Source organism: Ruditapes philippinarum, unplaced genomic scaffold, assembly GCF_026571515.1.
Source record: "Ruditapes philippinarum isolate M1 unplaced genomic scaffold, ASM2657151v2 ctg719_1_1_1_1, whole genome shotgun sequence".
Lineage (NCBI taxonomy): Eukaryota > Metazoa > Mollusca > Bivalvia > Venerida > Veneridae > Ruditapes > Ruditapes philippinarum.
In genome coordinates, this window is record NW_026861463.1 from 608,072 (window position 1) to 618,577 (window position 10,506).

At 32.2% G+C, this 10,506-nt stretch overlaps 1 protein-coding gene across 1 annotated transcript; it reads left to right on the forward strand.

Annotated features, from left to right (window-relative positions):
• The first annotated feature begins 477 nt into the window (after positions 1-477).
• Positions 478-8,279, forward strand: LOC132715690 (centriolar and ciliogenesis-associated protein HYLS1-like). The gene is given in 10 exon segments (XM_060698751.1): positions 478-589; positions 1,182-1,274; positions 2,024-2,121; positions 2,669-2,871; positions 3,819-3,874; positions 4,399-4,496; positions 4,837-4,850; positions 4,852-4,874; positions 5,490-5,671; positions 6,662-8,279. Coding segments are annotated over 10 exon segments (1,005 nt in total). The 5' UTR covers positions 478-486; the 3' UTR covers positions 6,797-8,279.
• The last annotated feature ends 2,227 nt before the right edge of the window (positions 8,280-10,506 follow it).

Sequence of the window (10,506 nt, forward strand, 5' to 3'; positions counted from 1 at the left end):
GTGCATGACAATGTATAATGTGTGTGATTTATACATAACCTAAAACAAAAATTAAACAGGATGATATGTTATAACAAACTTACACTGGCTGCTGGTGCAGACAAAAATATCTACTCTAACTGTTTACAACAGTAACAAGGCTTATGGTCTGTCAGCTGGTGTTTGATACTTTTTCTTGCATATATTATATATTTATCATATTTCGAAAATAAATTACAAAAACTAATATTTTTATTTTGCACTTTTTTCTTATAGTAGTGTATTAATTCATAATTTAACTGGCAATTATGATATCATTCTAAGAATGCAATTCATTAATAAAAAGCATTTGGAAATGATGTTAAAGCATGCAACTTGTTAAAGCATGCAACTTGTCTGACATGGGGGGTGTAAGACAAGTTTTTTCTAGCACTTGTGTAAATGGTAAACGATCCTGTCTGATGTGCAAGAATTGTATTGTCTAAATGAATGTTTCAGAATATCAAAATGGATGATAGCTTAGAGTTCACAGATGATGAAATTCGTGAAGAGCTGGGAAAGTTGGGATATCAAAATGTTCCAGATTCAAGACTTGACGAGTTTAAAAAAGGTATGTTGTAGCATGTTAAGTTACATATATTCAATTTATTCAGCCGCATTGTTTTCATTTGAATGCTAATCACGATTGTCTATTGATTTTCAATGAACATTTTATTATTCATGACCTATTTAAAACTGGAGGTTAGATGTTCTGTGTGAGCTAAATAGTACATGTTCCAGCTTCAGGAATAAACAGCTATCTCTGACTAATTTCAGAAATCAGTTTGTTTGTAGCAGCGTTGTGTGCCCCTAACACAACTACTGATTGACTTGCTTTCATGGCCCCAGAACTAAAACTAGAAAAACTCTTAAAATATTAGGTAGAATAACTACCATAAGGCGTAACTATACTTCCTCGATTTTCAATCATTATTGCTGGAAAAATGTAGATAGCATTTCTTAATCCCTTTAATCAGGCAAATATATTATGCTTGTCACATGCTTCACAAATTTCAAGAAAGTTTTCTTAAATTGAATGTTTAAGTGGGATTACATTTGTATGTAACAATGTATTGTGCAAAATGGAATATCGTTAATGTAAATAAATTTGAATCACAAATGCAGGATTAAAAGGTATGATTTATTATGTTTCTTATGTTTAGATCTTGGAAGACTGATTCGTCATGAGAGAAGTAAACAGAGTTCACAGAATACAAGCATGTCTTCACATCTCCACACAGATACTTCAAATTATGGTAATTATACCTTACTACATGTAGCATAAAGTACCAATATTTTCATTTATTCCAAAAACTGTCAATGACAGTGAAACAAAAAGCAGGTAATAAAAGAATGGGTATCCATGAATTGAGCCAGTATAATGATTCATGCTTTTAATATGTTTTTCAGTTTCAATTGCATGTACTTAAATTTGAATCTGTCCAATTTACTATACATCAAAGGCATGATTATTCACATTTAACTTAGATTTTGTATGAAAATTATATTATGCAATTATTTCCTGTCAGTGTATGTAAACAAGGTGTTGTAGAATACAGTAAGTATTTTATTTTACAATAGTCAAATTCCTGTGAATAAAATTAAATGTTTGCTACCGGTTTTGTGATTTTAGTTTATACAAAATTCATTTTAGTTTGATTGTGTAGGAAGCAGTAAGCTTAAAGACTCACTCTCAAATGCATTTCTGGAGCCAACCAGTACTTAACAATGAGTTATAAAGGAAACAACAGCTTGCCCCTGGCAGGGTTCAAACACAAGCTGTTAGCTATTCTAAAATTACTACTCCCATACATTAATCACTCAGCCATGCGGTCACTGTGATTTTGACATGTTTTAGCTAGGATGTCCGAAAACATTTTATTTTGTAAATGTGATTAAATACATTCAACAAATTTAGTTGATAGTTTCAACTTTGTATTTTACTGTCTTGTCATAATATTACAAAATGTTATGTGTTATTTTGGTTTTCAATGGAATCTTTTAGAATCAAGGGTGCGAGTACCTGAGCCAAGAATGAGAGTACCACTTGAAGAATCTCCAGTTGAACGTCAAGTACCTAGTCTAGCGGAGGATAGAAGAATGGTAAGTATTATGTCAATCACTAACAAAATTAAATGAACCCTGACCCTGCTGGAACGGAAAGTGATTAGCCTTTGTACATGTTGTAATAAGTAAAGAGCCAGCCTGCAGTCTAACCAGGCTCAATACTGTTGGCTAATGATTTCAAAATACATCTTTTTATTCCCAGAATTTATAATGGACAGTTCTAAAGATGGAAGATGAACATATCCATGAAGGAATTTAGTAAGATAAGGGATAACTTGAATTTGAACATTTTTCCCTTTTCTTTGATTATCAGGGAATAAGCATTTATCCTGCAAAACTTCTGAAATGATAATTTTATCTTAAATTTGCCAGATGCCAGTTTAATAAGTTAATTTTCTCAACAGGGATGAAACATATTTTTTTGGAGTTGTTGGTTTGAAATATCAAAATTTTGAATTTAAGCCTTGCCCAAGGATGGACAGCATACTTTTCTTAATGATATCTAGGGCGATTATATCAGACTAGAATATAGTATGATGTAAAATTGTAACTTTAATTTCATTTTGATTAAATTATATTCCAGTATTCACAGTGGAGAAGCGGTAAAGAAAACAGAGAGTATCCAATGAGAGCTGGTTCCCCTCAAGAAGTACATCACATTCCTCGTAGACCTGGTGCTGAATTCAGTTTATATGAAAATGATGCTGATCAATCACAGTTGTCTCACAGAGATGATGTTTCGGAAGCAGACTCAGAGAGGAGAATGATGAAGCGAAAAGTGCTCAGGTATGTGTGAACTCTTTCGAGGTACTTGTAGCTTAATTTACATGTACAGTGGAGCCTTGCTAATCCGAACCCTTCTAATCCGGAATCCTTTCTAATCCGAACGAAGTGGCCCGTCCCGATTTTATTCGTTCTATTTTCAATAGTAAAAAACCTTTCGGATCCGGAACCTGTCTACTCCGAATTCCGGACGATTTTTTTAATTTTTGTTCTTATTTTACTATAAATATTTTGATATAATTCAAAAGAAATATCTTTTAATCCTTTGTAATGGATTCAATGATACGTGATTAAGTAATGAAAATTAATGGAAACTGTCAGTGAATTCGGATAGTCGCTAATTCGGATATGAGTAAACAACAATTGACAAATGCTGGTACGAATATTCAATCATGTCTCGGCCTCCTGTTTTACATCGAAGGTTAACTTACGCTTGAGGACATAATATTTTTGCTTATTTATTTATTTTTATTTCTTTATTTTTGTATTCACATGTATTAAAATGAACGATAAAAGACTGCAAAAATAAAATATCTAAATTGCAATTTCAAATGCATTCCCGTTTTCTTTCCTTAAACTATTTTGCAAATAACATGAAAAAACATGTAAAAAACCTTCTAATTCGGAAACCTTTCTAATCCGGAAACCTTTCTAATCCGAACTTTTCTTCTGGTCCGGACGAGTTCGGATAAGACAGGTTCCACTGTATAACAAATAAACATGAGAAATTATATTTTAGATTATTGCGATATAGGGGTTCTACCATTATTGATGACTTAGATATATATACACATGTAATTATATTACAAACTAAGAATTATTATTTGTTGAGGAGAGTAATTGTTGAAATGTTTTATAAACCAGCTTCTGTTAAAGTGTCCTCAAAAAGTTGTCTATTTGTTATGATGATTTTATAAATAAATTCAAGTTCTTTTTTTTTTCAACTGCAGAAAAGAGAAAGATGGCTCAAAGAGAGTTGATGAATCCATGTCAGAAAGCGATATAAGTAAGTTTATTTTAAATTTTCCAATTCAATGAAATGACATACCATAGCTTCAGAAGTGTCATGCAGAGTCTTCAAGTAACATTTTACTTAACTACGATAGTTAAGATGTCTATTTTCAGAGACTTTCTATTGGTCATTTTCGAACAGTGTGTTTCCAAATGACTTAAGTGGGTTCAATTTTATGAAATGCTCAATAATTTGCCTGAAAGCCTGCTTTTCTTTGAAAGAATGATTATACTTGCATTTCTTTTGTTGGCTGTGTAATAATTTACCTTTATATTCAATAATTCTCAGAAGTGTTCACTACATGTATATTTGTAAAGCTATCAAAATGAGATGAGTTGGATGGAGATTGAACTTCGGTTTTACAGAAGGAAATGAGTTGGAAATCGTAATAATAAAAATACTAGTAATTAAATGAAAATGATTATAGCCCCTAAATTCAATGTAACATAAATGTGATTATAACAAACAGACTTGTGTATTGAAATCAAATACATGTATGATTTTTTCTGAAATTACAGGTAGTGTGATGGATATAAATGAACGTTTAAGGGAACTGGGAATAGCTGATAGGGTGGAACTATTTGATAGGAAACGCCCACAATCTGCACAAACACAGGTAGGCAGAGCTAAATTTTACATACAAACAACATTAGCATAATTATTCTGATTGAAGTCTTTAATCATGTGTAAAACAGTCCATTTACAAAGATGCATTCCTAGCACAGATGTATTTGAAAAGTTGTAGTGCCAACTGATGATTGATGCAAACCATTTATCCAATTTTTTCTACTTAAGAGAACATTTTTTGAATTTAGCCCAAAACTTTTGTGGTCCTTTGTGACAAAAAGAAAGGTTTTAGAAAAAAAATTCCCCAATATGGAATTTATTCCCCAGCTATAATACACAAAATGTCCTTTTGATTTTTATACTTTAATTTTTTTTGATTATTCTTGCAGCCACATCGACTATCCCCAATGACCTAGACCTGCTTCAGGTATATTGTGTTCCAACATATTTTACTAGCTAATGCTTTAAAAATTTATAGTCAAAATGCAAATATTATGTTATAAAACATGTGTTAGAATCTGTGAAATGGTCAGTATGACATAAGTAAAACAATATGTATATTCTATCTGTATTTGTCATCTGGAGAACGTAATTAATACCAACTTGAACAATGACAAAACATGTTAAAATGATGTTAATGCCAGTAGTCCGCCTACATGACTGAAATACTGTTGGGAAAAGGCGTAAAATGAAACAAACAAACAAACAAATGCAAGTAGTGCAGTAAGATGTAACTGACACTGACATAAAATATGTATAACCCTTACTGTGAAAAGACTGTGATTAGTTTATGCTGCCAATATAGAACCAGGCCAGCTGCACGCACATTTGTGCAGCTTGATCCAAAAGCTCAATTTTTGTATTTTGATACTGAAATCCCTATAACTGTTGACTGGACTGTTCCAAATTCAAAGCAGGGCAAATCCATTACACAAATTAAACGAGTTTAGGTTTTACAGTTTAAACAAATTCCTAGTTTATTTAACCTTACAATTACAGCCTGTATAATTTAACCAACTTAAAATTGTTCTTTTCTTTGCAGTTATACTTAGAAAACCAGAGCACCCACATACAAGGAATATAAAGAAGTCTGACCCAGTAGCGAGATATCAACAGTTCCGACAAAGTTGGCAGGTTCAGAGGGCGCCAGGGGAGAAAAATCATAAAAATTTACGTTGGAATGTCCGAGAACAAATGTTGGCACAAGATATTGTTTATGAAAAGGTAAACATTGTACATGACTAGTTCTGAGAAAATAATGGCAACATTTCCTTCTATTCAGTAAACAGTACTAGAAAATATTTTGAACAACAATATTTAGAAATTAAAAAATTAAATGTTAATGTCACACCTTATAAATTGTAATCAATGAACTTCCAGGGTGTGCATCATGTGATACCCAAAATAAATCATTTTTTGGTCCAGTCTTACTAATATAGTCTGGTTTTCATTTTCCGAGTCCAAAAAAATCCATCTCAAATTCTTATACTAGAATTAACAAAGTTCTTTCAAAATGTCAAAAAGTTAGCGGCATGACATAACAGGGCATTGTAGAATACTGTCTTGATTCTTTTAGATGAATACACAGCTGGCACCTGTTCCAATATAGGTTTCTGCAGCTGTGTACTATGTGCATGGGTAAAAGTTTTCAGGATTATGCCTGAAGTTCAGGATTTTCAGTCTCCTGAAAGTCTTCTATTTCAATGTAAAACTATAGAAAAACTCCTTAATTCAGGATTTTTAAAATTTCCCATTTTACCCTTGTATGTGTAATAACCTCATAATATCAGTTTCTCTTTGATGTTTTTTGTTGGATACGTTATTCTGTTAATTTTGTCCCGAAACCTCTGACCCAAACATATTCTTAAAATAGGGACTCTGTGGGTTTGAGTTCTATTTAGTTAAAGTTTTCCTGCTATAGCACATGTACTGTTTAGCAGGGTTTTCAGTATTGACATATTGGCCATTCATATCATTGGTTGAAATGCTCTTAAAATCTGTTGTAATTTGTTGTTAAAATCTGTAGTCTGCAGATTAAAATATAAAGCTTGACCCTAGGCCAAATCAGTTGTTTTTGTTGGCACATCTGTTGCCTCAGGTAAAAATGAGAACCCTGGATTGGCAACAGGTTTTAGGCTTTAGAATTCAAATTTCCTTCACAGTTGTGTTTAAGTAAATGATGTTTATGTCATACAACTACTTTCTGTTTTACAGAAACAGCATAGAGTGTTTGTGGCGAACAACTATAAAATACCATCCGACAAAAAACGGCAAGATCTACGATGGCAGATCCGTATGGATATGGCACAAGGCCAGTTACCTCACCATGGCTTCTTCCCAGAGTATTGATATTGAACCAGGAAATGTCATTTTAAAATGATAATGAAGTGATATAAGAGGCAATAAAATACCTTTAACAAATTGTGATAGTGAACAGTCAATATCAGTATATATGGATTTCTTATGACATTCAATGTTGTTGGTGAAAATGATTTTGAAATCGCCCAAATAAGAAAGAAATGTTATGAGATGAAATGATTTTGAAATCACCACAATAAGAAAGAAATGTTATGAGGTGAAAATGATTTTGAAATCACCCCTATATTAAAGAAATGTTATGAGAACCCAGAATGTTAGACAGTTTTTATGGAAAAAAAAATATATTATAAAGGTTATCAAAAGGGTTAAAGTGTTGAACAAATGGCAAATTTTATTTATATATTTATTTATTATGAAAAAATGACCAGTTTGCCTTTTAATTGTGACATAACAAAGTTGCGTGCTAAGCATATCATTTTGTAAAGTCATTAGAACACAGATATATTGAAATTGCCAGCTTGAATATAGATATAATATGCATTGTTAAAACACAAAATGAAATCATAGATTATTATTATAGAAAAGACAATAAAAAATTTGCAAAGAAAAAAATAATAAGAAATAAAGAGCTATAAAGAATGAAGAATTATGGCCGTTTCAGTGTGCACATTTCATTCTTTCAAAATCTAGAGTAGATTTTATTTTGATTTATTAAACCTTAAATGCTAGTGAAATGCTGTTGAATTGACTTAGATTGATTTATACACATGTATATTATGTAGATAAAGTTATTTATTGTTTTAAAGTACTGCCAGAATAGATGTAAATATGCCATGTTAAACATATTTTGATAATGTTTTTATACTCTTGAATTAGCTATGATAGGTATCCTGTTAATATGCTCTTCGTTTGTCTGTACACATAGGTCAAGTTGGAATATTTTTACAGTTCACTGATTTATGGTAGTTATACTGTTAGAAAATTTGCTTATGGTTATATTTTAACTGCCTTCTGCTGAGCCCTTTTTCTTCAACAAAATGTTGAACTGATCAACAGAATCGATGCAACATTGTGTACCTATGTATAAGATTTACAAGTCGGACTGTACATATTTAAAACTGAAAATATATTTTATTACTAACTTGAGAAATTTGTTGTGGCATAAAAATTGTTTATTATCAACAATGTTAGTTTATTGTGCCCTCTGTTTGCAATACACAGAAAAAAGTCGAGCTTAAAATTAAACAACACCTACCAAACTTGCAGTAAGCTATTATTTCTGTTAACATGGCCTTTTTTTAGTGTAAAAGTGATTTTTTTTTTTAAATGAATCACATTCATACCGATAAAATCTCATAAGCACCATGATCTGTAAGCATGTATCATCTGGCACTTAATGTGATAATTTTGTTCTATTTTTTACTAAATTGAATTTTTATTTATTTTACAAAATTGTTGTAAAAATGTCATATAATGTTTATACATGTACAGTGAAATAAAATTGTAAATAAGACTGTTGTATGTTTGTCATCAATTTTCAGTTGATTACAGTTGATAAATGGAAGTAAACAAACTTGACAACAAAGAGTGAGCTCACCTGATAACAACAAGAGAACCATAAGTTGTGTCACTCCTCTGTTACAGTCAATGCCTATCAATAACCAATTATTACAAAATTGTACGTGAAAAGGGACATACATGTAGCTCCTTCACTAGAAATGTGTCGTTACGCCATGGATGCCCACGCATGCAGCCAAAATTTCAAATGTTATAATAATATTTAGTTCCAAATTTGTTTGCACGAACTATTTTTTTATTCTAAGTTCAAAATTTCATTCTAAGTTCAAAGCCCTTAAAACTATTCAATGTTAACACAAACCATTTCTATACAAAGTTCAAGGCCCTGAAATTACTCAGTGTTAACCTTTTGCAAATTACATATTTGTAGCCGAGATAATGACTACACACATTTCCACAAAAGTAAAAGTGTGGAACTGAAAATTAAAAAAAAAAATTTCAACATTCAAGAGGGATAACTTTGTCCAAAATCATCAAACCATATTTGCCTACTTTTTTCCTAAGATGTATCAGAGCTGATTCAGAGAAAAGTAACATGGGAACAAAATATTTATTATGGTAGACTCCCCACATTAGCATTAATGATATGTGGCTCTAAGGGAACTAAACCTTTCACATACCCCCGCCCCTAAAAAAAAGTTTTCTAGTCAATTAGGGGGATTCATCCTTTTAGATTAAATGCTTTGGATTAAAGGGTTTACTTGTAATTGAGTCGAAACAGTTTTCACATTCAAGGTAACTGTGAAAATAAAGTGCCTCTGAAAAAATAGAGGTTTGAATGCCTTGTATTTTATGATGTTACATCTGTGTACAAAAGATTATTATAATCCATTGCTTTGTTAAGAGTTATCATCCGTAAACCATGAAATCAACCAACTAACCAACAAGCTGACTCCTATATACTTTCTAAACATCATTTGTGGGGGAATAAGTACCAAAAACACATGCTGTCAAAAATCAAGTTGTTTATTACTTTTGGATATGACCTTCTGGTTTTATATCTGGCATCAACATTAAATTTTTTTTTTCACTAAATTTCTTATTTATCATCCTTCACAAATGAAAGATAGGCTTTTTTAATTTCCCGTCAAAAAAAATTTGCCCCCCCAAAAAAAAAATTTTTTTCCTGTATTTTTTTGTTTAAAGTATAATGAATGTTTTTTAAAATATGGAAGTCTACGCCTAAAAGTAAAAAAACCCTTTAAAGTTTTAACTTTTATGCTTTCCACTTGACGGTTTTAAAATTATTGCATGAAAACTTTAAGTATTACAAAATCATTATTATTTAAAGTGATTAACTTTAGTCATTTTGTTGTTGAAAAAATTTAAAAATATTCAGTTGTCTCTGTTTAACCAAAATGTTTACCCCAGACCATGTGAAATCCCCCAGATTTCCTTGGAACTTTTTTAACAGTGTAGACCCCCCCCGTTTCTTTTGGGACTTGGGGAAAGGAAACCCCCTCAGTTCTTTGGGTTTGGGAACAGTGTAGACCCCCTAATTTTTCCAGGGAATTGTAGCAGTGGTAGACCCCCTCACAAATCCTAACTTGGTAACTTTGTATGCAGTGTAGACCCCCTCAGATTCTTCCTGGGAATTGGGTAACAGTGTCGACTCCCTCAGAATTCTTTCCTGGTAACTTGTAACAAGTGTAGAATGCCTCAGATTCTTTCCCAGTAAAACTTTTGGAGTAACAGTGTAGACTGCCTCAGATTATTCCCAGTAACTTGGTAACAGTGTAGACTCCCTCAGATTCTTCCTGGTAACTTGGCTACAGAGTAGACTGCCTCAGATTCTTCCTGGTAACTTGGCTACAGAGTAGACTGCCTCAGATTATTCCCAGTAACTTGGCTACAGAGTAGACTGCCTCAGATTCTTCCCAGTAACTTGGTAACAGTGTAGACTGCCTCAGATTATTCCCAGTAACTTGGTAACAGTGTAGACTCCCTCAGATTCTTCCTGGTAACTTGGCTACAGAGTAGACTCCCTCAGATTCTTCCTGGTAACTTGGCTACAGAGTAGACTGCCTCAGATTATTCCCAGTAACTTGGCTACAGAGTAGACTGCCTCAGATTCTTCCCAGTAAATCGTTATTAGGGTAGACTCTCTCAGATTCTTTTTTTTGTGGCAGCATAGAGAATCCCTAATATTCTGAAGAATCAGC